General features: G+C 39.5%; 1 protein-coding gene and 1 pseudogene across 2 annotated transcripts in view; one reads left to right on the plus strand and one right to left on the minus strand.

Moving 5' to 3' along the window:
- Positions 1–27,903, plus strand: part of NUP160 (nucleoporin 160) — a gene marked incomplete at its 3' end in the record, with an annotated part of 51,583 nt that overhangs the window by 12,554 nt on the left and 11,126 nt on the right. The window contains exons 8-26 of the mRNA XM_079709252.1: positions 815–892; positions 1,177–1,274; positions 3,664–3,748; positions 5,382–5,450; positions 7,476–7,559; positions 7,818–7,988; positions 8,756–8,855; positions 9,132–9,297; positions 9,981–10,108; positions 10,196–10,356; positions 12,101–12,234; positions 12,896–12,966; positions 13,650–13,809; positions 15,092–15,161; positions 15,746–15,844; positions 16,657–16,776; positions 27,336–27,431; positions 27,531–27,625; positions 27,723–27,819. Of these exons, the coding sequence (XP_079565378.1) occupies positions 815–892; positions 1,177–1,274; positions 3,664–3,748; positions 5,382–5,450; positions 7,476–7,559; positions 7,818–7,988; positions 8,756–8,855; positions 9,132–9,297; positions 9,981–10,108; positions 10,196–10,356; positions 12,101–12,234; positions 12,896–12,966; positions 13,650–13,809; positions 15,092–15,161; positions 15,746–15,844; positions 16,657–16,776; positions 27,336–27,431; positions 27,531–27,625; positions 27,723–27,819 (2,082 nt within the window). The remainder of the gene's footprint in view (positions 1–814; positions 893–1,176; positions 1,275–3,663; positions 3,749–5,381; positions 5,451–7,475; positions 7,560–7,817; positions 7,989–8,755; positions 8,856–9,131; positions 9,298–9,980; positions 10,109–10,195; positions 10,357–12,100; positions 12,235–12,895; positions 12,967–13,649; positions 13,810–15,091; positions 15,162–15,745; positions 15,845–16,656; positions 16,777–27,335; positions 27,432–27,530; positions 27,626–27,722; positions 27,820–27,903) is intronic.
- Positions 1,503–2,170, minus strand: LOC307056210 (large ribosomal subunit protein eL30-like; annotated as a pseudogene). Its single transcript has one exon. The product of its transcript is annotated as a large ribosomal subunit protein eL30-like (transcript).

Here is a 27,903-nt window from a genome sequence, read left to right on the forward strand (position 1 = left end):
TGCAGCCACTATGGGAAACAACATGGCAGTTCCCAAAAAAATTAGCCATAGAATTTCCATAGGGTCGAGGAATTCCACTTCTGGGTATATACCCAAAAGAATTAAAGTAGGGTATTTAAGAGATATTTGTACACCCATGTTCATAGCAACAATATTCCCAATAGCCAAAAAAGTGGAAGCAACCTAAGTCTTCATTGATGAAAGAATGGATAAATAAGATGTGGTATATACATAAAATGGAATATTATTCAACTTTAAAAAGGAAGGAAATTCTGGGACTTCCCTGGTGGTCCAGTGGTTAAGACACTGCACTTCCAATGCAGGAGGCACAGGTTCAATCCCTGGTCGGGGAACTAAGATCCTGCATCCCACATGCCATGCGGCCGAAAAAAGAAAGGAAGGAAGGAAATTCTGACACGTGCTGCAACATGGATGAGCCTTAGAGGATGTTATGCGAAGTAAAAATACAGTCCCCAAAAAGACAAATACTGTTAAGATTCCATTATGTAGCAGTCAAGGTCATAGTAGAATGCTGGTTGCCAGGGGCTGTGGGGAGGGGGAATGGGGAGTTATTTAATGAGTACAGGGTTTCTGTTCTGAAAAAATGAAAAAAAGTTTTGGAATTCAGTTGCACAACAATGTGAATATACTTAATACTAATCTGTACACTTAAAAATAGTTAAGATGGTAAATTCTACATGTATTTTACCATACTTTTTTTAAAAAATTAGCTTCTGAATGCTAGTAAGTCTTGCATAGAAAAATAGCATGTTGGTTATTTCAAGTACTGAATTATCAACTTGTGTTTTAACAGTTCTGCATTTTCCAGTTGGTGAGCACTGAGAATAACCGCTATAGCCTAGATCACATGTCCTCACTATTCACTTCTCAGGTAGGTTGAGTCATCCTTTGCATATCATAGAAGTACAGGAAAGAAACATTGGCTAACTTAACTATGTTGTAATAGGATTGAAATCTTAAAATGGAATATTTAATGAAACTTTATGCAAAAAAGTTTCATTTGGATTTTACCAAGTTCACATGGTACTGTCTTTTGTTTTCATGCTTTTACCTCTCCTACTAATACAAGTTTAAGTCACCATAACTTAGTACCTTTTCTTTCTTGTTTTAACAAGAGTTTTTGTTTATTTGTTTCCCCCCTACATTTCCTTCTAGGAGACACTGATTGACTTTGCCTTAACCTCTACGGATATCTGGGCCTTGTGGCATGATGCTGAGAACCAAACAGTTGTGAAATATATCAACTTTGAACAGTACGGGTCCCTCACCTCTGTCATCCTACCTTACCCCAAGCAAATTCATACTTAGAAAAGAAGGAGAGCTTTTTATGTAGAACAAAAGTCAAATGTTCGCATTTAAAGGATTCAGACCCGTGTTTGCCTATTTTCTGACATACCTTCTTTTTCATTTTTTGTTATTTCTTACCTTATGATTTTAGGACAAAATAAGGATTCTTAGAGTTGGAATGAGGTGAAGAAAATACCATCTTTTGGGGGAGAGATAGCATATAACCAGAATACTACTTCTTTTTTTTTTTTTTAAACAAGCTCTGGCTGGTTTTATTAAAGAAAAGTTGTGCATGATTTACTTTTCACCAGTCTGTTCTGGCATGCTTCTGATGATATCAGAATCAGCTAGATCAGTGATAGCCAGTGTGCATACTCTGTAGTATTTTCCACACGCTGTGCCCAGTTCAGTATTATTGCCCCTGTAGTGATGGATACATGGCATAATACTCTATTTCAGATTTCCCCGAGGCTGGGCAGTTGTTGGCAGGGATGCCCAGTTTCACTTTGCCTCGTCTGATCATTTTCTAAGTCTTCTTGCACCCGAGCACATACTTTCCACTTTTCATAACAACTTGGAGCCTAGAGTTGGTCGACTCCAGTGACTTTTTTGTCTTCCTTGCGGGCACCATCTTCCTGCCTGAGGTGCAGGACACCCCCAACCGAGAGCAGCTGCCAAGATGCCCAGGGAGCGAGAAAGGCCCCAAATGCTTCTAATCTGTGCATTTTCTTTGTTTCTGTGCAAAGTCTATTTCTGATACCCACAACTTCCAAAAGGCACTGCAGCCCCTTTGGGATCTCAGTTTCCTCATGAGATGAGAAGTAGATTGGACAAATACAGTGCCTCTCAAACTTTTTTTTAAAGCAGGAATCCCTTTTTTTTTTTCAAAAGATAATGAACTCCAGGGCTTCCCTGGTGGTGCAGTGGTTGAGAGTCTGCCTGCCGATGCAGGGGACACGGGTTCGTGCCCCGGTCTGGGAAGATCCCACATGCCACGGAGAGGCTGGGCCCGTGAGCCATGGCCACTGAGCCTGCACGTCTGGAGCCTGTGCTCCACAAAGGGAGAGGCCACAACAGTGAGAGGCCCTCATACTGCAAAAAAAAAAAAAAGATAATGAACTCCAATATATAACAAAACCAGTATTTTATGAATATAAAATTACGACACAATTAACATGATAACTCTAATATTAGATATATTTGGAATATCTGATATTTTTAATGTACATAATATTCATTTTAACATTTTTAGTAGTTACGAAATACATTTAAAAACCAATTTTGAATCAAACACTTGTGTAGTCCCTGAAACACCTGTGGAGGATTCCCTGGAACATAGTTTGACGGCCCTGGAACTGCAGTTGACCCTCAAACAACATGGATTTGAACTGGGTGGGGGGGGCCGCTTATTACACGGATTGTTTTCAGTAGTAAATACTGCAGTACTGTTTGATCTGCAGTTGCTCGAATAAGTTATACATGGATTTTTGACTGCACAGAGGGTCGACACCTGTAACCCCCCCATGTCGTTCAAGAGTCAGCTGTAAACTAATTGAGCTCAAGCAGGTCTCTCATGACCCTATATTCTAGAATAGAATTCTAGGAGTGGTTGCCCCCAGATTGACCCTGAACCACACCTCAGAAGATAGGGAGTACTCCTTATAGATGGCATTCAAGCAAAGAATCTGCGGTCAGGTGAGAGTTTGAATCCTGGTTGTACAACTTACTAGCTTTGAGATACCCTAAACCTCACTTTTGACATCTTAAAAATGAGGGTAGTGTATCCTTCAAAGAGTTATCGTAAGTTATACATGAATAGTATCTAGAATTGCATCTAGTATAATGTGCAGCATATGGTAAATGCAGAATGAAAGTTAGCTATTGTTTGTAGATTTGTGTTTAGAGTTTTAATTTCAGGAAGCTGCCTATTAGAACAAGTAAGAGCACTTCTATAGTCCAGACTCTGCTATGAATATGTTTCTTTTTTTTTTTTTTTTTTTTGCGGTACGCGGGCCTCTCACCGCTGTGGCCTCTCCCGCTGTGGATCGCAGGCTCCGGACGCGCAGGCTCATCGGCCATGGCTCACGGGCCCAGCCGCTCCGCGGCATGTGGGATCCTCCCGGACCGGGGCACGAACCCGTGTCCCCTGCATCGGCAGGCGGACTCTCAACCACTGAGCCACCAGGGAAGCCCTGAATATGTTTCTTTTTTTGGAAACTTTTTTAATAGAATTGATCAAGCAGTAGTAGCAGAGGTTCAGTGATGGGACCCTCCCTGCCCAAATACTGCTAACAACATAAGCTTCATTTTTATTCATCATCTTTATGTAGACTGATGGACTTTTTCTCTCTGTAGTAATGTTGCAGGTCAGTGGAATCCAGTTTTTATGCAGCCTCTGCCAGAGGAAGAAATCATTATCAGAGATGATCAAGACCCCAGAGTAAGCAATGCTAAAATCTTATGTAAGGAGATGATTTACCCTGATCATTAGTTTGAGAAGAACCAGTTGTATTAGCAGAACTCTTTCAGCTGCAGATGAAAGAAATCCACCTCAAACTGACTTAAGCTGAATGTATTGGCTTGTGCTGCTGGGAAGTTCAGAGTTACCTGGTTTCAGCCATGGCTGAAACAATGCCTTCAGGGCTTGATCTCTCCTTTGTCTCAATTCTGCTTTCCTCCTTGTTGGGTTTATTGTCCGGCAGGCTTTCTGAGCCAAGCTTGCCTTCTGTGAACTTAGCAACCCCAGGGGAAAGACCACTTCTGTTCCAGGCCCTGGAGTTGACACTGGCCTGGCTTAAGTCATGTGCTAATTCCTGGCATAGTCACTCTGATCAGAAGGAATAGAATATTCTGGCTTGGCATGAGAAACATGTCCGGCATGGGCCTTGCTATTGTGGAGGGTGAAGTCAGTTGGGTATGGGTACGGGAGGAATGGTTCTTCAGAGAAAGGTAAGGGGTCAGTTGGGTATGGGTATGGGAGGAATGGTTCTTCAGAGAAAGGTAAGGGATTTGTTAGTAAAAGAAGGGGAAATGGATTCTAGGCAGGCACAGACAGTAGGTGTCCACTATACTAACCATGTGAATATATGCATAAAAACTAGACACAAGAGGTATAAGCTATGATGAACATAACTTTAAAAGGTAATGCAATATCAAAACAGGTCAATTTCCCTGTTTTTCAAGGACATCCTCAAGATAAATGGAAGAAAAACTTTCAGTTGATGCATTAGTATTAAAATGAGATAAAGGTCATGGGCTCTGGGTCTGAAACAATGACTCTTTGTAGGATTGGAAAACCCATTTTGAATATCTGAAATTGAATATTGCAAAAATTTTAATCCCAAGAGTTTATTGGCACTTAACTTTTGTCTAAAAGCCAAAATCACATGCTAATTATTAAAATTCTTGTTTTTCTCCATTTTGGTCATTTTATAAATATCTCCTAGAACCTCAGTAGAAGGAAGGAAACGTGAATGAAGGTCAGCCAGGTTTGCTGCTTATTGCCAAATTTGGTTTATAAAATTTGGTCAAAATGAGACCATAGGCAGTATAAGACTTTTCATTTTGTTCTCTCTACTTCATTTCCCCACTTGTGAGAGCTTATTGCAGGTTTTTTTGTTTGTTTTTTACATATAATACCTATTATTATCAATTCCTTTTCTTTTATATGTAAACCATAAAATGAGTTCTTTTGTGGATGGTGTAGAAACCACCTTAGTTTAATTATTCTCTTACCAGTGTTTGTCACTAATAAACTAGATACAACTCTTGCATTTAAGATTGGTATTTGACAAGCTGTGTTTTCCAGTGGAACCCACTGAAGTGCACCATGAGGAACACAGCATTCTCAGTGTAGTACATCTAGTTGACTCAAAGACACTGCAGGCTTCACAGTGTGAAAATATATGACTGCTCTGCCACTTGTTACTGCTCAAATGCTGAAGGGCACAATTTCCACATTCATGTAATAGGAATGCAGCCTTTGGTTTTAATGTGTTGAATTGTTCATTCAGATTGTTCCAAATTTTATCTTTTTTAGAATGATACTAATTCTTGTTTCAATGTTCTAACAGGAGATGTATTTGCAGAGTCTTTTTACACCAGGGCGATTCATTAATGCAGCTTTATGTAAAGCTTTACAGGTCAGTGAGAAAATACTTAGTGTTCATTTAAGACTCTCTTATTTTATTACTAATATTATATAATTAATGACTACTATTAATTTTTGTTGTTTTGCATATACTAATACCAAACATAGTTTTGCAACTGTATATACATGTGTTTATAAATGCTATTGTAATTTTTTTAAATGTTATTTCCACAAAAATAGCAAGAGTCCAGGCGGGGAGATAGGATTAAGGGCACTTTCCCAATGACTAGTGAAGCATGCCAGTAGTAAAAAGAGAAACTTGTACCTACACTATTGTAAAAAGATATACCATACTACACTGCATATAATCTCTATACTTGAAAGAAGTTTTCTTGGGTAGGTTTGATGGTATTGTTTTTACCCTTTTGTTAGTACAGTGAAGGTCTGACTTGGTTCAGGTTCAAGCAAATAATCTAAGCTTCAAAGTTACATGGTTTAAGAGATGCTTAACCTTTTCCAAAAGAATTCTTTGCTTTAAAGTCACTTAGGCTTTCTTAAATTGCTACTTAGCTTCATGAATTTAAAATAGAATAATCACTTATAGAATTGAAAATTTCCTTAGAATCTCCTGATCTGACCTCCACACAAAGCAGAAATACCTTCTGAGGCTTCTCTGACAGACAGCTATTCAGCTTCTAGTTGTGTCTGCCTTCAGTGACAAGTCTCTCACCAGCTCTTTTGTGACTTACTGTTCAAAACTGTGCCACTTAAAAGTTCAACCCTGGGAATTCCCTGGCAGTCCTGTGGTTAGGACTTGGCGCTTTCACTGCCCAGACCCAAGTTCAATCCCTGGTCAGGGAACTAAGATCCCACAAGCCGTGCGGTACGGCCAAAAAAAAAAAAAAAAAAAGTTCATCCCAGTATTGGATCAAATTTAACCCCCCATCATTTAGGTGGCATCTTTCTTTGGGAACTTCATAGAACATGTCTCTTCTATAAAGCAACCCTTCAAATATTTTAAGAATCCTTCCATGTTATCTTTCTGCAGGGTAAAAATATACCCAGTTCCTTAACTTTCTCTCAGGTGATATGGTTTCCAGATCCTTGACTTTTCTTCTAGGTACATTCTTAAATATCTGGCTATTCTATGTTTTCTGTTTTCTCTCTAATAAAACTCCAGGATGACATGGTCACTTTCTTCTAAGGTATTATTTCTTTCATCTCATCAGCCCTTCTTATTAACAGTAATCACATGTATGATTTCTCATGGTATCTCTTGCACACGGAGATATTGAATAATCAGTAAGGCATTCAAAAGCTTTGCCTTAGGAAAATTATTCCCATTAGAGTGACCTACCCCACCACTACTCTAGCTCACCTTTGTGCCAGTCAGGATGTATATGTTGGGCATCATCTTATATCTTCCTCCAGATAAGCAATAGCCATTATGTTTCCTTTTGCTTTTTGTAATGATCCAGATGTACCCAATTATAATTCTTACAGATTCATGAGCTTCTATAGTTTATTCTGGACTATAGAAACTATTTCAAAGTTGCTATGATTTCACAATTAGAAGTTATCTGCATACGACTTCCCTGGTGGCGCAGTGGGTAAGAATCCGCCTGCCAATGCAGGGGACACGGGTTCAAGCCCTGGTCCGGGAAGATCCCACATGCTGCGGAGCAGCTAAGCCCATGCGCCACAACTACTGAGCCTGCACTCTAGAGCCCGCAAGCCACACTACTGAAGCCCATGTGCCTAGAGCCCGTGCTCCACAACAGGAGAAGCTACCACAATGAGAAGCCTGAGCACCCCAAAAAAGAGTAGCCCCACTCACCACAACCAGAGAAAGCCCATGGGCAACAACAAGGACCCAACACAGCCAATCAATCAATCAATCAGTCAATTTATAAAAAATTATTTGCGCAATGTTAAGAGTAAATGTGTGTTTCAGGCATGTCCAGTCTCTATTGTATAGTATATTACCTCAGTATCTTCTGACCTGGAGTATTTTTCATTCAGTTTTTAGTATTATGTGATACTCTAAAGTGTCTCTTTGTGTCTGTTTTATTTTTAGATTTTCTGTCGAGGAACTGACAGGAATTTAGATCTCTCCTGGAATGAACTAAAGAAAGAAGTTACTTTAGCTGTTGAAAGTGAGGTGAGGTTTGGGTAAAGAAAGAATGATAATTTCTTTCATCTCCCTATGGAGTAGATTGGTACTGAGAAATTGTTCAAATTGTTCATTGGACCTTGTTATAAGAAATATAAATGTCTAAACCTTTTAATTAGTCTATGGCATGTAATGCATAAGGGATATTCATTTGCCTATAGCTTAGTAAAATGTTATTAAACAATTATGTTTTGGGGGGAGAAAGATCCCAAATGGTATCAAGAGGGTTTTTTTTGTTGTTGCCAGCTCCAAGGAAGTGTAACAGAGTATGAATTTTCCCAGGAAGAGTTCCGAAATTTACAACAGGAATTTTGGTGCAAGTTCTATGCCTGTTGTCTTCAGTATCAAGAAGGCCTTTCTCATCCTCTTGCCCTACATTTGAATCCACACACAAACATGGTGTGCCTGCTGAAAAAAGTAAGAGAGCAGAAACATAACAGAAGAACTCCTTTAGACTGTTCAGTGGGTCTTTCAGAATGTAATGTCTATTGTATATTGTAGTTCGCTTTTAGGATTTTGGTGGGTTTTTTGTTGGGTGGGGGTCCTAAAATTATAGTTCATTTTTGTTTAAATATTCTTCTGCATTATTTATACTTTTTTGCATCTTGTTTTGTATTGAAGTGATTTCTAATTTGAAAGTTACAAGAGTAATGCAGAGAACTTCTGTATACTCTTCAACCAGATTCACTGTTCATTAAATTCCATTGCTTCTTTTCTTTCTATAGATATGTTTTTTTCTTCCTGAGCCACTTGAGGGTTAGTTGTAAACATCATTCCCCTTAATCCTTACACATTTTAGCATGTATCTTAAGCACAAGGGTCTTCTTATATTACCACAGCACAATTTAAAGATCAGGCAGTTTGATATTGATATAATATAATACAGTTTATATTCAGATTTTACCAGTTGTGCTTACAATTTTTATTCTTGATCTGGGATCCAATCCAAGATCTTGCATTTATTTAGTTGTCAGGTTTCTTTAGCTTAATCTCCAGCTGTTGTCAGCCCTTCTTTGTCTTTCATGACACTGACATTTTTTTGAAGACTACACCTGTTGTTTGGTAGAGTGTCCCTTAATTTGGATTTGTCTGGGGTTAGCTCATGATAAGATTCAGGTTTCAAATATTTTTTATCTTTAAACATTCACTGAAAACAAATGTAACTGGAAGATTTGTATTTCCAGGGGTACCTGTCTTTCCTTGTGCCTTCCTCCTTAGTGGACCATTTATATCTCCTCCCTGATGAGAATCTTTTGACAGAGGATGAGACAGCCATATCTGATGGTAATAGTAATTGTTATGTCCATATTTAAGCCCTTTCTGCCATGAACCCTATGATTTCTTTCAAATGAATGCAGAAAACATTGATTTCCACTGTGGTTTTTCCTGGCCACTTTACCACATTGTAGATATTTTAGGGGAAACTGAAGAGGCCTAAACATCTTTAAGACCTCAGATAGATACCTGGCATTTAATTATTAATATTTTAATTTAATATAATATTAGCTAGCAGCTCTTCATTGGCTTGAGACATGAATGTCAACTTTCTCTTGCTTATAGATGTGGATGTTGCTCGGGATGTCGTATGTCTCATAAAATGCCTTCGGCTGATTGGAGAGTCAGTAACTATGGATATGTCAGTAATGATGGAAATGAGTTGTTACAACCTACAGTCTCCAGAAAAGGCTGCAGAACAGATTCTGGAAGATTTGATCACTATTGATGTGTAAGGAGAATTTAGGGTAAAGTCCATTTCCTAATGGAAATTTAGCAATTCTTAGTGCCAAAATCAGGGGGTTTTTTTGTTTGTTTCTTGCGGTACGCGGGCCTCTCACTGTTGTGGCCTCTCCCGTTGCGGAGCACAGGCTCCAGATGCGCAGGCTTAGTGACCACGGCTCATGGGCCCAGCCGCTCCGCGGCATGTGGGATCTTCCCGGACCGGGGCACGAACCCGTGTCCCCTGCATTGGCAGGCAGACTCTCAACCACTGCACTACCAGGGAAGCCCCCAAAATCGGGTTTTTAATGTACATTCAAGTGTGTACAAAGTAGAGGCTTAAAGTTAATTGCCGTGATTCTCAGTAGGTATTTCAGCTTTTAAACAGAAAATCTAATACATGAATTCAGGTTTGGAAACAGACTCATGAATTATGGTCTGGCTATTAACTGAGCTATAAATTCTAAAATGTAAAAGTATTTTTCTCACATTCATTTTGTCTGTCATTTCCAAAAATAACTGAGGGAAAAATTTCTACATGGAGTAAAAGTATCTTGTACACCAGAGTGATTATCTCTACTCCTTTATTATATGGCTGGTTTTCATGTTTCATAGAGCATTTAGCTTATACGGCATATAGAGTCTATCTCATATATTCTCGGTAGTAATAGGAGTTTTCTAATTTCCTTATAGAGACAATGTGATGGAGGATATTTGTAGTAAACTGCAAGAGATTAGGAACCCAGCCCATGCCATTGGATTTCTTATACGGGAAATGGATTATGAAACAGAAGTGGAAATGGAAAAGGGATTCAATCCAGGTAAATGACAAAACAACAAATGTACCTCTCTGATTTAGAGAAAACAGTGATACATTTAACTGTTTTTTTGTTTTTTTTTAATTACAGCTCAGCCTTTGAATATTCGAATGAATCTTTCCCAGCTCTATGGTAGTAGCACAGCAGGGCGTATTGTGTGCAGAAGTGTGTGTAAAATTGCCAGTACTCGCTTCCTCATCTGCCGAGACCTCTTGATCTTACAGCAGCTACTAATGAGGCTAGGAGATGCAGTAAGTACTACTTGAGGGAAAGCTTGTAACATCTGAAACCTCTTCTTGACCTACCGGCACATAGCAGAATGTCAGCTCTGAGAGCCACCAGACTCTTGTTGCCATACAACTGCCCTCTTCTCCCCCGCTACTGAATGTTTTATGTTCAAAAATTACCTTTCTGCCCACCATCAGAAGTCCCATTTATCTCACTCATCTGAACCTGACAAGGAAGCAGTCTAATTAAACTAATTCATGTTAATGTATAAATAGCTGAAAGTCCTTTGGGGCTCCCAGGGATATTTTTACTTTTTAAATCAGAATTTATTAAATAAATACGTTGCTAATGGCAGAATTTCAGGTAAAAATAAGGAAAAAACATTTAGGAAGATGATTGGTTTAGGACACCAAGGAGAAACAGGAACCTTTCCTGAGAGTCTTGTCACTTAGGGCAGCCCTTACTAACTGAGTTCTTTTTAATCTTTGTAGATTCTTCCATTTCTTCAGGTTTTGGGGGGTATTTTTGTTTGTTTTTTTGTTTGTTTGCCGCATGGCTTGCAGGATCTTAGTTCCCCAACCAGGGATTGAACCCAGACGCTGACAGTGAAAGCCTGAGTTCTAACCACTGGACCACCAGGGAATTCATCTGTAATCTTCTACCCAGTGATAACCACTATTACATTTTTTTTTCTTTAATATTTATTTATTTATTTATTTTGCTGCACCGGGTCTTAGTTGAGGCATGCGAGATCTTTTCGTTGCGGCATGCGGACTCTTAGTTGCAGCATGCCTGTGGGATCTAGTTCCCCAACCAGGGATCAAAGCTGGGTCCCCTGCATTGGAAGTGTGGAGTCTTACCCACTGGACCAGGGAAGTCCCACTATTTACATTTTGTTATACACCCATTTTTTTTCTCTGCAAATAGTTTTTAAATTTTATTAGGAAATTAGTATATGCTATATATTATTTTTCAGAATCTGGTGGTTTTTATTCTTCCACTTTACAAATCTCACCAGCATGTTCACATGTTACTAAGTATTTTTATACAACATTATTTTTAATAGTTACTTACTATAATTTTAATTTATTCAACCAATTCTGTGGCCATCCAGGTTGTTGCCAGTTGTCCCCTTATAGATAGAACTTTCTGCATCCCTTTGACTATATCTCCAGGATGAATTCTAAGAACTAGAACTGATTGGTCATAAGTTAACGCACATGTTTTTTTCTTTTCGGCCACTCCGCGTGGCATACGGATCTTAGCTCCCCGACCAGGGAATGATGAACCTGTGCACCCCACAGTGGAAGCATGGAGTCTTAACCACTGGACCACCAGAGAAGTCCCAAAGTTATGCACATTTTTAAAGCTTTTGGTATTCTTGTAAAATTTTCCTCTAATGGTCATACCTATTTTTACCTAAGACCAGAAGCTTAAGAAAGGACTTAGATTTCCCTGTTACTCTTCTTGAGTCCTGAACCTACAGATTTAATGAAAGTTAAGCTGTTTGCTGTTGTTTTCTTTTACACCATCAGCTCCCATGACATGGTGAGCTATTTTTTATTATTTTGTACTGTTAAATGGGTAGATATTTTTGCTGCCTGCTACCCCAAAATGTAATAGGTGTGTTGTTTTTATGTATGTGTGTGTGTTGCTTTTATTTATGCCCTTTGTAACTGTGTTATTTTATTCTACCTCCACCTGAACCTAAGAGTTATCATTACTAATTGCTATTTACTGTCTCACCCACCCACCCACCATGTATAGGTGATTTGGGGAGCTAGTCAGCTCTTTCAAGCTCAGCAAGACCTACTACATCGAACAGCTCCCCTACTCTTATCTTATTACCTCATTAAGTGGGGAAGTCAGTGCTTGGCAACTGATGTTCCAGTTGATACACTGTGAGTTTCATTGTTCTGATTATTTTAAAAATAAATTGTGAGCTTAATTATTTTTTCCATTGTCTGAAAGAAAAAAATTTTTAATATTATGTTATAGCACTGATATGCCTTTAAAATTCAGAGCTTTCAGGTACTCCATTTTATAAAGGTTAAAGGCAACTTCTAAGAATGAAAATAATAAATATATGTTTATTATTATATATGTGTATGTATAACGCAAAGACAAATCCTGTTGAAGGCAAAATAATAAGATGAGGTCATGGGGAAGGTTAGACCACACATAAAAATGTGCTAGTTATTAAGGGTAGGCTGAGATTCTTTATAGCCAAAAGAAGAAAGAAAATTCAATATGTACCTACAAGACTCACATTTCACTTAGATAAGCCATTTTGTTTTTTCTGGCAAGGGAAAGATTTTCATGGCATGGAGGTCTTAAGAAATTTCTGCTCTGGCTTCTCATTGACGGATCACTGAATGATACGATGGGCAACAATCTAAACCATGGCTCATTTTCCAGATTTTCTTGTGCTTTCAATGGAGCTTTCATGTGTAATTTGTTAATAAAATTGACAGTGTTCTTGATAGGCTAACTTGTTGAGGTAATGTTTAGCATAGGAGAATTTATTGAGCTGTTGTTTTTTTGTTTTCCTTTTCCTCACAGGGAGTCTAATCTTCAACATTTATCAGTACTGGAACTAACTGACTCTGTTGCTTTAATGGCAAATAAGTTCGGTAAGGACTGGACTGTGTATGCATTTGATTTCAAGTTTGGCATTTATTGCATATTCATTAAAGTGGTCTTTTGCCACCTTTGCTTTGGAAAGGTCGATTAGGCTGTGCTTTCACTTTGAGAGGGTACAAGCAAGCTGTGTCCTGAGACCTCTGGTTGTGACAAGAGGTTTGTGCAGATGTAACCCTAGATCAGACATAAATGAAGGGTATTGCGTGTGTTTATATGCACTGCTGCTTTTCCATTGTATATTGACACTCCAGTGATTAATTCAACAAAATCTTTTTTTTAATTCGCGAAGTTCATATAGCTTTTGTAATCTTGTCTTCATCAACAAATATTCAAAAGGAGCCCTCTCTCACGCTTGAGAACCATTCTGGAGAATTTATTTTCTATTGTTTTGGTATAAAACTTAGAATCTTAGGACTGTACTTACTGGAAGCACTTTCTAGAGAAAAGGAATGACTACAATGTTAAATGGGTATTTTATTGAATTTACATAGTACTTCATAGTTTACAGATTGCTTTTATTTATATTGGCATTGATTACACCAGTGATGCATTTTATATTTTGAAATAAAAAATGTTCTTTGTTACAGGCATAAAATGAATCGGTAGACTGTCTTAACTGAAAATTGATACTACTATCACAAGTTGGTGACTGTTAAAACTTTTTGTTTTTAAGTATCTAGCCCTCAGACAATTGTGGAGTTATTCTTCCAAGAAGTTGCAAGAAAACACATTATATCTCATTTGTTCTCACAACCAAAGGCACCTCTCAGCCAGACTGAGTTGAACTGGCCTGAGATGATTACTGCAATTACCAGTTATTTATTGCAGCTTTTGTATCCTTTCATTTAAAAGCCAGTTGAATGGTTTCTCTTATCCAAATAGTCTAAGATTCAGTAATATTCTGCCTGTGTAATGAAGATTTTTAATGAGGTTGGGTACTTATCCCCAACAAGAGATGATATTTATTTTCAGATATCCCAAATTTTATTTTCTTTTAATTTGTTTTTTTGCTCATGAGTTGAGCCAGATTTTATTGGTGCACACGCATTTGATACCTAGATCTCTTTTTTTTATAATTTATTTATTATTTTTTAATTTTTGGCTGCGTTGGGTCTTTGTTGCTGAATGCAGGCTTTTTCTCGTTGCGGTGCGTGGGCTTCTCATTGCAATGGCTTCTCCTGTTGTGGAGCACGGGCTCTAGGGTGTGCAGGCTTCAGTAGTTGTGACTCACGGGCTCCAGAGCGCAGGCTCGGTAGTTGTGGCACACGGGCTTAGTTGCTCCACGGCATGTGGGATCTTCCGGGACCAGGGCTTGAACCCGCGTTGCCTGCATTGGCAGGCAGATTCTTAACCACTGCGCCACCAGGGAAGCCCTAGATCTCTTCTAAAACATACATTCATAAAATATTTATTGAATGGCTCTGTATGCCAGGCGCTGTGTTAGGTACTGGGTATCCACTGGCATAGTATGCTTGGGCAATATACTAGCTTGAATTAGAAATGACCACCCAGTGATGAAATACATGCTTTAGTCCATTGTTAACTGAGCTATAATCTAGGTGACTAGGCTCCTAGTATCTAACCTTTCCACTCTGCTTGTCTAATATTAAAGTTACATAATTACATAGAAAGGACGTGTGCCACGCCACCTTCCCTTTACCTTTTTTTTTTTAATTATTAATTTTTAAAAAAATTTTATTTCTGGTTGCGGTGGGTCTTCGTTGCTGTGCGCGGGCTTTCTGTAGTTGCAGTGAGCGGGGGCTACTCTTTGTTGCGGTGCACAGGCTTCTCATTGCGGTGGCTTCTCTTGTTGTGGAGCATGGGCTCTAGGCGTGCAGGCTTCAGTAGTTGTGGCTCGCGGGCTCTAGAATGCAGGCTCAGTAGTTGTGGCGCAGGGGCTTAGTTGCTCCGTGATATGTGGGATCTTCCCAGAACAGGGCTCGAACCCGTGTCCCCTGCATTGGCAGGCGGGTTCTTAACCACTGCGCCACCAGGGAAGCCCCTCTTTACCTCCTTTTTAAAAATTAAGCCATTTCATGGAGTTTGATGCCTAACATGTATTGATATATTTAAGTTTTGCCAAAACAGTAAATAATCTCCTTAACCAATGACTAGATGGCCTAGCAATCCTGGTTGCCTCTTTCTAGAATGTTTGATGGGAAATTGTCAGTATGTACAATTGCAGGTGAGTACTGTTGAACATTTCAGGGCAATCATTCTTGTAAAGAATGGGGTTTCTGGGACTTTTTTCTTTGTAAATGTTTCCTGCATTTTAATTGGGCTAATAGTAAGAACCACAATAATGTACACTCATTTACACTGAAACATACCCCAGAGAGATTTCCTTTACTTCCCTCTTGGCAGTATCATTCCTAACAATTTTTTATAGAGTATTTTTTTGTTAGTTCTCTTTATTGGGTTCTCTTTATAGTAAGAAAACATACCATTGTCTTCATATAAATCCTTCACTGGAATCTAGTCAGTTGAACCAGTAAATACCAAAAGTTGGAAAATTGCTAGAATGGAAAGTGCATGTTTGTTTACATGTGTTAGTGTTATTGCAGTCCTGTTTGCTTTCTTAAAGTGTCCAATAACCTAGTATAAGAATGGATTAACAGGATTCGGTTTTAATCTCCAGATGATTTCTGGAAATACAACTTTTGTGTTGATTGACCACTATCTTCTCTCCCTCTGTGAAGAACTTGGAAATGAGTATCTCCTTAAGGAATATTTATTCTCTAATCAGAAAGCATCTTTTATGCCTTTAAGGATTATATTCAGCTGCTACATCCTTGGTGTCAAGTCAATGTTGGTTCCTGTCGATTTATGCTGGGACGGTGTTACCTGGTTACAGGAGAGGGACAGAAGGTAAACTGCATTTGAAAGATGAGCAACTGTTAAACCGTTACACTGTTTTTATTATATCTTTTTTTTTTTTTTTGGCCGCGTTGGGTCTTCATTGCTGTGCGTGAGCTTTCTCTAGTTGTGGTGAGCGGGGGCTACTCTTTGTTGCGGTGCACGGGCTTCTCATTGCAGTGGCTTCTCCTGTTGCAGAGCAAGGGCTCTAAGCGCATAGGCTCAGTAGTTGTGGCTCGCAGGCTCTAGAGCGCAGGCTCAGTAGTTGTGGCGCACGGGCTTAGTTGCTCTGCAGCATGTGGGATCTTCCCGGACCAGGGCTTGAACCCATGTCGCCTGCATTGGCAGGTGGATTCTTAACCCTTGCACCACCTGGGAAGTTGTATATCTTTTTTTTATTCTGGTTTTCTTCCTATTATGGTAGTTTACATTTCTAATTTTTTCTTGATATCCTGTTATGGAGCTTTTCAAACATAAAGAAAAGTTCAAAGACTTTCATACTAAATAATTATATACCCCCCACTCAAATTCTACAATTGTTAACATGTTGCTACAGTTGGTGTATCACATTTATCCATCAATTTTCTTATTAAAGTTTACTTTTTAACTAACAGCATTTAAGTTAAAAAGTTAGATAAATTAAAGAAAATATTAAATAATGCATCAGAGAGAATTTAGATATGACAGAAACTGCAAATGCAGTCAATGGTCTTAAATAATTTTATTTCTTTTTTGGTTTTCGTTGGTACAAGAACCCTTGACTTATAGCACCTAGAAGTGGAACAGTCTATCATAAGTCATTTTGTATTCTTCTATTTCTCCAGGCTCTGGAATGTTTCTGCCAGGCAGCATCTGAAGTGGGCAAAGAGGAATTCTTAGCTCGTTTGATCCGTTCAGAGGATGGGGAGATTGTGTCCACCCCCAGGCAGCAGTATTATGATAAGGTATATTCTGTCATGGTTTGGTCCTTCTTACACCACCCTGTGTACAAATGTAACAGGGCCGGGGGGCGGGGCAGATAAATTAGGAGTTTCACATTAACATATACACACTACTATATATAAAATAGGTAAACAACAAGGACCTACTGTATAGCACAAGGAGCTATACTCAATATCTTGTAATAACCTATAATGGAAAAGAATCTGAGAAAGAATATGAATATATACATATAGATAAATATGTATAACTGAATCACTTTGCTGTACACTTGAAACTAACACAACATTGTAAGTTAACTATACTTCAGTTTAAAAAAATGTATCTGAAATATATTAGTTTGGTATTTGGGGAGAAAAATAACATAAAAATTTAATCACTCCCTGAATCTCCAAATGAAGAGAAAAATGAATTTGCCTAGAGAAATTGAAGAAACATATATTTTTACATTTGATATATTTTTTTTGGTTTTTTTGGTTTTTTTTATTTGGTTGCACTGGGTCTTAGTTGCAGCAGGAGGGCTCCTTAGTTGTGGCATGCATGTGGGATCTAGTACCCTGACCAGGGATCAAACCCTGGCCCCCTGCATTGGGAGCACGGAGTCTTAACCACTGTGCCACCGAGGAAGTCCCTGATAAATGTTTTTAACTTAAATGAAATTCCCATCATGATATAATTTTGTTAGCTCTGTCATCATTAGAACTTTATTACTTAGTATTCATCTTGCTGATATCTCAAAGAATTAACTTGTAATGCTGTATTTAGCCTTAGTTTGTGATTTAGCCCTGGGTACCCCTCCTGACCTTTTTTTTCCTTCTACTCTTTCCTCTGGTCACTCACTCAGCTATAACAGTAGTGGCCTTCTTACTGTCTCATAAAAGCCAAGCACATACTCTCTTCCCTTCAGGACCTTTCTCCCTGCTGTTCCTCATCCTGGAATGGTCTTCCTCCAGGTAGTCAAGTTTCTAATGCCCTCATTTCATTCAGGTCTCTGCTCCTGTGTCACCTCCTGAGAGTTCCTCCCTGCCTTGCCTACGAAGAAGCAGACGTGCACGTGCTCTCCTGCACACCTGCTCCTTGTCTCCCTTAGTGCAGAGTGAGGCGCTGTGGGCAGTCTCTCTCCTTGCCCCACTTTATTTTTCTTTATGACATTTAGCCATGCTTGATGTTATATTTTAGATTCTATGGTTTTTTTTTTCACATCTTTATTGGAGTATAAATGCTTTACAATGTTGTGTTAGTTTCTGCTGTACAAAGTGAATCAACTGTATGTATACATATATCCCCATATCCCCTCCCTCTGGAGCCTCCCTCCCACCCTCCCTATGCCGTTCCTCTAGGTCGTCACAAAGCCCTGAGCTGATCGCCCTGTGCTATGCAGCTTCCCACTAGCCATCCATTTGACATTTGGTAGTGTATATACGTCAGTGCTACTCTCTGACTTCATCCCAGCTTCCCCTCCCCTCCACCGGTGCCCTCAAGTCTGTTCTCTACATCTGCATCTTTATTTCTGCCCTGCCGCTAGGTTCATCAGTACCGCTTTTTAAAATTCCATATATATGCATTAGCATACGGTATTTGTTTTTCTCTTTCTGAGTTACTTCACTCTGTATGACAGAGTTTTGGTCCATCCACCTCACTACAAATAACTCAATTTCGTTCCTTTTTATGGCCGAGTAATATTCCATTATATACATGTGCCACATCTTCTTTATGCAGTCATCTGTTGATGGACATTTAGGTTGTTTCCATATCCTGTCTATTGCAAATAGTGCTGCAATGAACATTGTGGTATGTGTCTCTTTTTGAATTATGGTTTTCTCAGGGTATATGCCCAGTAGTAGGATTGCTGGGTCATATGGTAATTCTATTTTTAGTTTTTTAAGGAACCTCCATACTGTTCTCCATAGTGGTTGTATCAGTTTACATTCCCACCAACAGTGGAGGAGGTTCCCTTTTCTCCACACCCTCTCCAGCATTTATTGTTTCTAGATTTTTTGATGATGGCCATTCTGACTGGTGTGAGGTGATACCTCATTGTAGTTTTTTTTTTTTTTTTTTTTTTTTTTTTTTTTTTTTTTTTTTTTTTTTTGCGGTAGGCGGGCCTCTCACTGTTGTGGCCTCTCCCCTTGCGGAGCACAGGCTCCGGAGCACAGGCTCAGCGGCCATGGCTCACGGGCCCAGCCGCTCCGCGGCACGTGGGATCCTCCCAGACCGGGGCACGAACCCGTGTCCCCTGCATCGGCAGGCGGACTCCCAACCACTGCGCCACCAGGGAAGCCCCTCATTGTAGTTTTGATTTGCATTTCTCTAATGATTAGTGATGTTGAGCATCTCTTCATGCGTTTGTTAGCCATCTGTATGTCTTCTTTGGAGAAATGTCTATTTAGGTCTTGCGCCCATTTTTGGACTGGGTTGTTTGTTTTTTTGATATTGACCTGCATGAGCTGCTTGTATATCTTGGAGATTAATCCTTTGTCCGTTGCTTCGTTTGCAAATAATTTCTCCCATTCTGAGGGTTGTCTTTTTGTCTTGTTTATGGTTTCCTTTGCTGTGCAAAAGCTTTTAAGTTTCATTAGGTCCCATTTGTTTATTTTTGTTTTTATTTCCATTACTCTAGGAGGTGGGTCAAAAAGGATCTTGCTGTGATTTACGTCATAGAGTGTTCTGCCTATGTTTTCCTCTAAGAGTTTTATAGTGTCTGACTTTACATTTAGGTCTTTAATCCATTTTGAGTTTATTTTTGTGTATGGTGTTAGGGAGTGTTCTTTTTTTTTTTTTTTTTTTTTTGTTGGCTGCAGCGGGTCTTTGTTGCTGCACACGGGCTTTCTGTAGTTGTGGTGAGCGGAGGCTACTCTTCCTTGTGGTTTGAGGGCTCCTCATTACAGTGGCTTCTCCTGTTGCGGACCATGGGCTCTAGGCGCGTGGACTTCAGTAGCTGGCACACAGGCTCAGTAGTTGTGGCTCGTGGACTCTAGAGCACAGGCTCAGTAGTTGTGGCGCACGGGCTTAGTTGCTCCGTGGCATGTGGGATCTTCCCAGACCAGGGATTGTCCCCTGCACTGGCAGGCGGATTCTTAACCACTGCACCACCAGGGAAGTCTGGGAGTGTTCTAATTTCATTCTTTTACATGTAGCTGTCCATTTTTCCCAGCACCACTTATTGAAGAGGCTGTCTTTTCTCCATTTTCTATTCTTGCCTCCTTTATCAAAGATAAGGTGACCATATGTGTGTGGGCTTTCTATCTTGTTGCATTGATCTATATTTCTGTATTTGTGCCAGTACCATACTGTCTTCATTACTGTAGCTTTGTAGTATAGTCTGAAGTCAGGGAGCCTGATTCCTCCAGCTCTGTTTTTCTTTCTCAAAGATTGCTTTGGCTATTTAGGATCTTTTGTGTTTCCATACAAATTGTAAAATTTCTTGTTCTAGTTCTGTGAAAAATGCCATTGGTAATTTGATAGGGATTGCATTGAACCTATAGATTGCTTTGAGTGGTATAGTCATTTTCACAATATTGATTCTTCCAATCCAGGAGCATGGTATATCTCTCCATCTGTTTATGTTATCTTTTATTTCTTTCATCAGTGTTTTATAGTTTTCTGAGTACAGGTCTTTTGCCTCCTTAGGTAGGTTTATTCCTAGGTATTTTATTCTTTTTGTTGTGATGGTAAAATGGGATTGTTTCTTTAATTTCTCTTTCTGATCTTTCGTTGTTAGTGTACAGGAATGCAAGAGATTTCTGTGCATTAATTTTGTATCCTGCAACCTTACCAAATTCATTGATTATTTCTAGTAGTTTTCTGGTGGCATCTTTAGGATGTTCTATGTATAGTATAATGTCATCTGCAAACAGGGACAGTTTTACTTCTTCTTTTCCAATTTGTATTGCTTTTATTTCTTTTTCCTCTCTGATTGCTGTGGCTAGGACGTGCAATACTATGTTGAATAATAGTGGTGAGAGTGAACGTCCTTGTCTTGTTCCTGATCTTAGAGGAAATGCTTTCAGTTTTTCACCATTGAGAATGATGTTTGCTGTGGGTTTGTCATATGTGGCTTTTATTCTGTTGAGATAGGTTCCCTCTGTGCCCACTCTCTGGAGAGTTTTCATCATAAATGGGTGTTGAATTTTGTCAAAAGCTTTTTCTACATCTATTAAAATGATCATATGGTTTTTATTCTTCAATTTGTTATATGGTGTATCACATTGATTGTTTTACATATATTGAAGAATCCTTGCATCCCTCGGAAAAATCCCACTTCATCATGGTGTATGATCCTTTTAATGTGTTGCTGGATTCTGTTTGCTAGTATTTTGTTGAGGATTTTTGTGTCTGTGTTCATCAGTGATATTGGTCTGTAATTTTCTTTTTTTGTGATATCTTTGTCCGGTTTTGGTATCAGGGTGATGGTGGCCTCGTAGAACGAGTTTGGGAGTGTTCCTCCCTCCACAGTTTTTTGGAAGAGTTTGAGAAGGATAGGTGTTAATTCTTCTCTAAATGTTTGATAGAATTCACCTATGAAGCCATCTGTCCTGGACTTCTGTTGGAAGATTTTTAATTACAGTTTCAATTTCACTACCTGTGATTGGTCTGTTTATATTTTCTCATTCTTCCTGGTTCTATCTTGGAAGGTTTTACTCTTCCAAGAATTTGTCCATTTCTTTCAGGTTATCCATTTTATTGGCTTATAGTTGCTTGTAGTAGTCTCTTATCATCTTTTGTATTTCTGTGGTATCAGTTGTAACCTCTCCTTTTTCATTTCTAATTTTATTGATTTGAGTCCTCTCCCTTTTTTCCTTGATGAGTCTGGCTAAAGGTTTATCAATTTTGTTTATCTTCTCAAAGAACCAGCTTTTAGTTTTACTGATCTCTGCTATTGTTTTCTTTGTTTCTATTTCATTTATTTCTGCTCTGATCTTTATGATTTCTTTCATTCTACTAATTTTGGGTTTCCTTTGTTCTTCTTTTTCTGGTTGCTTTAGGTGTAAGTTTAGATGTTTATTTGAGATTTTTTTTGTTTCCTGAGGTGAGCTTGAATTGCTGTGAACTTCCCTCTTAGAACTGCTTTTGCTGTGTCCCATAGGTTTTGGATTGTTGTGTTTTCGTTGTCATTTGTTTCTAGGTATTTTTTTATTTCCTCTTTTATTTCTTCAGTGATCTCTTGGTTACTTAGCAGTGCACTGTTTAGCCTCCATGTGTTTGTGTTTTTTACTGTTTTTTCCTGTAATTGATTTCTAATCTCATAGCGTTGTGGTCAGAAAAGATGCTTGATACAGTTTCAGTTTTCTTAAATTTTCCAAGGTTTGATTTGTGACCCAAAATGTGATCTATTCTGGAGAACGTTCTGTGTGCAGTTGATAAGAATGTGTATTCTTCTGCTTTCGGGTGGAATGTCCTAAAAATATCAATTAAGTCTATCTTGTCTGTTGTGTCATTTAAAGCTTGTGTTTCCTTATTTATTTTCTGTCTGGATGATCTTTCTTTTGGTGTAAGTGGGGTATTAAAGTCCCCCACTATTACTGTGTTACTGTCGATTTCTCCTTTTATGGCCTTATGTACTGAAGTGCTCCTATGTTGGATGCATAAATATTTATAATTGTTATGTTTTCTTCTTGGATCAATCCCTTGATCATTATGTAGTGTCTCTCCTTATCTCTTATAACAGTCTTTATTTTAAAGTCTATTTTATCTGATGTGAGTATTGCTACTCCAGCTTTCTTTTGATTTCCATTTGCATGGAATATCTTTTTCCATCCCTTCACTTTCAGTCTGTACGTGTCCCTAGGTCTGAAGTGGGTCTCTTGTAGACAGCATATATAAGCATCTTGTTTTTGTATGCATTCAGCCAGTCTGTGTCTTTTGGTTGGACCATTTAATCCATTTACATTCAAGGTGATTATCGATATGTATGTTCCTATTACCATTTTCTTAATTGATTTGGGTTTGTTTTTGTGCGTCTTTTTCTTCTCTTGTGTTTCCCGCTTAAAAAAGTTCCATAGCATTTGTTGTAGAGGTAGATTGGTGGTGCTGAATCCTGTTAGCTTTTGCTTGCTGTAAAGCTTTTGATTTCTCCATTGAATCTGAATGAGATCCTTGCTGGGTAGAGTAATCTTGTAGGTTTTTCCCTATCATCAGTTTAAATATGTCCTGCCACTCCTTTCTGGCTTGCAGAATTTCTGCTGAAAGATCAGCTGTTAACCTTATGGGGATTCCCTTGTATGTTATTTGTTGCTTTTCCCTTGCTGCTTTTAACATTTTTCTTTGTATTTAATTTTTGATAGTTTGATTAGTATGTGTCTTGGAGTGTTTCTCTTTGGGTTTATCCTGTATGGGACTCTCTGTGTTTCCTGGACTTGATTGACTATTTCCTTTCCCATGTTAGGGAAGTTTTCAACTATAATCTCTTCAAATATTTTCTCAGACCCTTTCTTTTCCTCTTCTTCTTCTGGACCCCTATAATTCGAATGTTGGTGCGTTTAATGTTGTCCCAGAGGTCACCGAGACTGTCCTTAGTTCTTTTCATTCTTTTTTCTTCTACTCCCTGGCAGTTATTTCCACCATTTTATCTTCCAGGTCACTTATCTGTTCTTCTGCCTCAGTTATTCTGCTATTGATTCCTTCTAGAGTATTTTTAATTTCAGTTATTGTGTTGTTCATCACTGTTTGTTTGCTCTTTAGTTCTTGATCCTTGTTGAATGTTTCTTGTATTTTCTCCATTCTGTTTCTGAGATTTTGGATCATCTTTACTATCATTACTCTGAATTCTTTTTCAGGTAGGTTGCCTATTTCATCTTCATTTATTTGCTCTTGTAGGTTTTTACCTTGCTCCTTTGTAACATATTTTTTAGTCATTTCTTTTTTTTTTTTTTTTTTTCTTTTTTTGATGGGTGAGGCTGTATTCCTGTCTTACTGGTTGTTTGGCCTGAGGCATCCAGCACTGGAGTTTGCAGGCAGTTGGGCGGAGCCAGGACTTGGTGCCGAGATGAGACCTCCAGGAGGCCTCACTCTGATTAATATTCCCTGGGGTCTGAGGTTCTCTGTTAGTTCAGCGGTTTGGATTCAGAGCTCCCACCACAGGAGCTTGGGCCCGACCTCCGGCCTGGGAACCAAGATCCCACAAGCCGTGTGGTGTGGGAAAAAAAAAAAAAAAAGGAGCAATACAATAACAAAGAATAAAAAACAAAATAAAATTAGAAAGATAAAAAATATATTAGGAAAAATAAAAATATAATTGAAACAACTGCAACAAGGTAAAATAAAACCACAACAGAAAAAAGGGCAGCGGCGGTGGGGGAGGAACAAGCCAAAAGGAGCAGAAAATAACAAAGTATAAAGAATAAAATTAAAGTAGAAAAATAAAAGATTTATTTGGAAAAATAAAAATATAAATGAATCAACAAGGTAAAACAGAACCCCAATCTAAAAGAGGAAAAAAGAAGAAAAGAAAAAAAAAAAAGCGTTGGCTACGGGGGCAGAGTTTAGGTGGGGGCGGAACTTAGGCAGTGGCATGGTTTAGGCTGGGGCAAGACCTAGGCGGGTGGGGGGTGACATCTGAGCATGGGGCAGGGCATGGACTTAGGACCCACGCAGCTGGAAAAGGCCTTGGGGGTGAGGCCTAGCCAGGGTGACGTTCAGTTGTAGGGTGGGGCCTCTGCTTAGGACTTGCGTGGAAGGGGAGTGGCAGCACCTCCCAAGGATGGCCTCTGGAGTGTGGGGTTCAGGAGTCAGGAGTAAGGCCTTGGGTGAGGGTGTGTGGGTGGGGTTTAGGCCCGGCGTGTTGGAGGGGGTCTCAGAGGGGGTCTCCAAGTGTAGAGGTGCGGCCCTGGGTGGGGGTGTAGGGGTGGGGCTTGGGCTCTGTGCTGCAGGAGGGAGGCTCCCCGGGCAGAGGATTGGGCCCCAGAGCCCAGCAGGCTCTCTGGTGCCTAAGTGGACAGGGAAAGTGCTGGCTGCCTTCCCTTCCATTCCTCTGTGCCCGCCTCTCCCTCCACAGTCTCCCCCAGGGTCTCCCCCGTCACCACTGGACCCCTAACCGTGGGTGGGTTCTGCTGGGTGTAGGAACTCCTCCCCTCCCCCAGCTGCCCCTCAGGGGTGTGGTCCCGTAGATCCAGCCTTTATTTTTGCCCCCCCTTCCCTCCCTCCCACTCCCTCAGGACCCGCACGGCTGGAGGGGGCCTAGGTGGGCAGAAGATCAGGCCCAGATCTCAGCAGGCTCCCGGGGCCCAGGTGGGCAGGGAAACCTGGCCACTCTCCCTTCTGATCCTCTGCCCTCCCAGTGGTCCCCCAACTTCCCCCTTCGGGTGTGGGATCCCTCCCCCTCCCCCAGCCGCACCTCAGGGGCACCAGTCCTGTCCCGCCTCCACTTCTCCTCCCCCCTCACTCCCCCCCACTTCCCACATCCTACCCGGTCGCTGGAGGTTCCTGCCATCCCCTTAGGCGTCCATGGTCCCCCCCGCCCCCCGGTTCCTGTAGGTGCCCTAGTTGTGAGGAGACTCAAATTCTGCGTCCTCCTAGTCTGCCATCTTGACTCCGCCCCTAGATTCTACGTTATTTGTTTATTTGGATTTCCTACCCAAAAGTAAATGCAACAAGAGCAGGCTTCACAGTTTGTTCATTGCTTGTTAAAGAGATAAATGAATTTATACGGAAGTAGATTTGTAACTCTTAATAATTGTCTGCCATTCTACTAATGAGAAAATTATTTTGAATTTTAAGTAAAGATTTTTAATCTGAGGCCAGATAGGTTTGAGGTATCAATACATCCCCTGAAAATACGTGCAAAGCGTTTTGTATTTTTTTCTGTGGAGACACTCCATAGTTTTCATCACTGGGGAAAAAAAAAAACCATGAAAAATCACTGCTCCAGTGGACTCACTCACAGAACAAATAAATTAAGATGTGCTAATGTTTAATATCAGAATTGACTGTGGTGCCCTTATTTGGTCCTTTCACCAGGTGGTCATTTGTCACTTAGTATCGAGGGAAGAGTGAGTCGCAGCGAGGGGCGGGGCTGCCGAGTGGCACTCTCACTCATCCACCTGGTTTCAGTATGTTTGCCTGGTTAAGCTGATTTACACATTATATTGCTTAATGTAATGAAAATCACCGAAAAAAAAAAGAGTGTGTATATATGTATAACTGAATCACTTTGCTGTACGGCAGTAATTAACACATTGTAAATCAACTATACTTCCATTAAATAAATAAATAAATAAAATTTTAAAATAATGAAAATCACCTTCACAGTATGGACTTGCTTTTAAAAATTCCTGTGAAGGGACTTCCCTGGTGGTCCAGTGGTTGAGACTCCATGCTGCCAATGCAGGGGGCGTGGGTTCGATCCCTGGTTGGGGAACTAAGATCCCACATCCCATGCGTGGTGTGGCCAAAAAAAATTCCTGTGAAGCAGCCAGATTGAATATAATATTAACAAAGTACATACGAACAAATGAGGATAAGATAGGGCTGGCACTTCTACTTTTGATATAGGCTCTTCATCAACCACATTGCAAGGTAAAAACAGTGACAGCCTATAATCAGGTCTGAGAATCAGCCAGGAATAATTGAACTTTTCAAGAATGCCACTTTAAAATCTAACTAAGTGTACCTTGAATTAAAATGTCAACTCAGGGGGCTTCCCTGGTGGCGCAGTGGTTGAGTCTGCCTGCCGATGCAGGGGACATGGGTTCGTGCCCTGGTCTGGGAAGATCCCACATGTCACGGAGCGGCTAGGCCCGTGAGCCATGGCCGCTGAGCCTGTGCGTCCGGAGCCTGTGCTCTGCAACGGGAGAGGCCACAACAGTGAGAGGCCCGCGTACTGCAAAAAAAAAAAAAAAAAAAAAAAAAAAAAGTATAACCTTAAGAAAAAAAAAACTGTAAGCATCCAGAAGAAAAAGATGTTTTTATACTGCTAATAAGATGGAAAAAACAAATAATCAGTAAGTACTAATAACTACAAATAATAATTTTTAAACTACCTTTATCTTCATCTTTAAGAAATTTCTATTTTGAAAGTGTTATTATACATATTTTTTAGAAATGTGTGTATATAGTATAAGTAGATGTCTGGGGAGTGTACTCAGACATTCTTAATAGGGTGGACAATCAAAAAAGTTTAAAGAGCACTATCCTATGTTGTATTAGAAATGGGTTATGTCAAATATTAATGTATTCCCTTTAGTGTTTTTACAAGGCTATGGTGCTAATTTACTAGGCTTTAAATTCATCTATGCCCTAAACAGTTAGTAGGAACAGTTAGTAGTGAAATTATATTTGCTCATTCAACAAACATTTACTGATAACCTATTACGTACTAAACACTGAGGGTACAGCTGTGCACAGAAAAGACCAATAAAGGGTTTTACACAGGTGTCTTATTTAACAGTAGAATCTAAAGGAAAATCTTAAATATTAACCAAATACTCTTGTCCATCTTATTGTCGGCACCTTTGATTTAATCTTTATCTTACCTACTTATCTTTCTAATTGATTTTAAATCGTATTCCAATTTGAAGTGCACTATACCATGTTAATATTAATGGAAATTTCTTCTATTTCCCCTTAGGTTTTGCGTCTGCTTGATGTTGTTGGGTTGCCTGAACTGGTTATTCAGTTGGCTACATCAGCAATAACTGAAGCAGGTGATGACTGGAAAAGTCAGGTAAGGACTAACTGTAATCTAGTTATTGCCCTTGAGGTTTATCGTGGATGTGGTGTTTTAATTTCTATTGTTCTTTTTTTCCCTATGTTTGATACTTAGGCTACTTTAAGGACATGCATTTTCAAACATCATTTGGATTTAGGTCACAATAGCCACGCATATGAAGCCTTAACCCAAATTCCTGATTCCAGCAGGTAATCAATCTCACAGTCTTATTTAGAGGAGGCAATTTACCAGCCCTGTGTAATCCACTAAGAAAATTTACCCTCGTATCACTTTCCTTCCTTCTAGACAGTTAGATTGTTTACGGCAGCTGGTGGTAGTTCTTTGTGAACGCTCCCAGCTACAGGATCTTGTAGAGTTTCCCTATGTGAATCTGCATAATGAGGTAATTTTATTTATCCACTGATGACTGGACACAGCTGTGGTGGTTGTTATGCTGGCTACTAACTTTGATATCTGATCGCCTCCT

This window comes from Hyperoodon ampullatus (assembly GCF_949752795.1).
Source record: "Hyperoodon ampullatus genome assembly, chromosome: 7".
NCBI lineage: Eukaryota > Metazoa > Chordata > Mammalia > Artiodactyla > Ziphiidae > Hyperoodon > Hyperoodon ampullatus.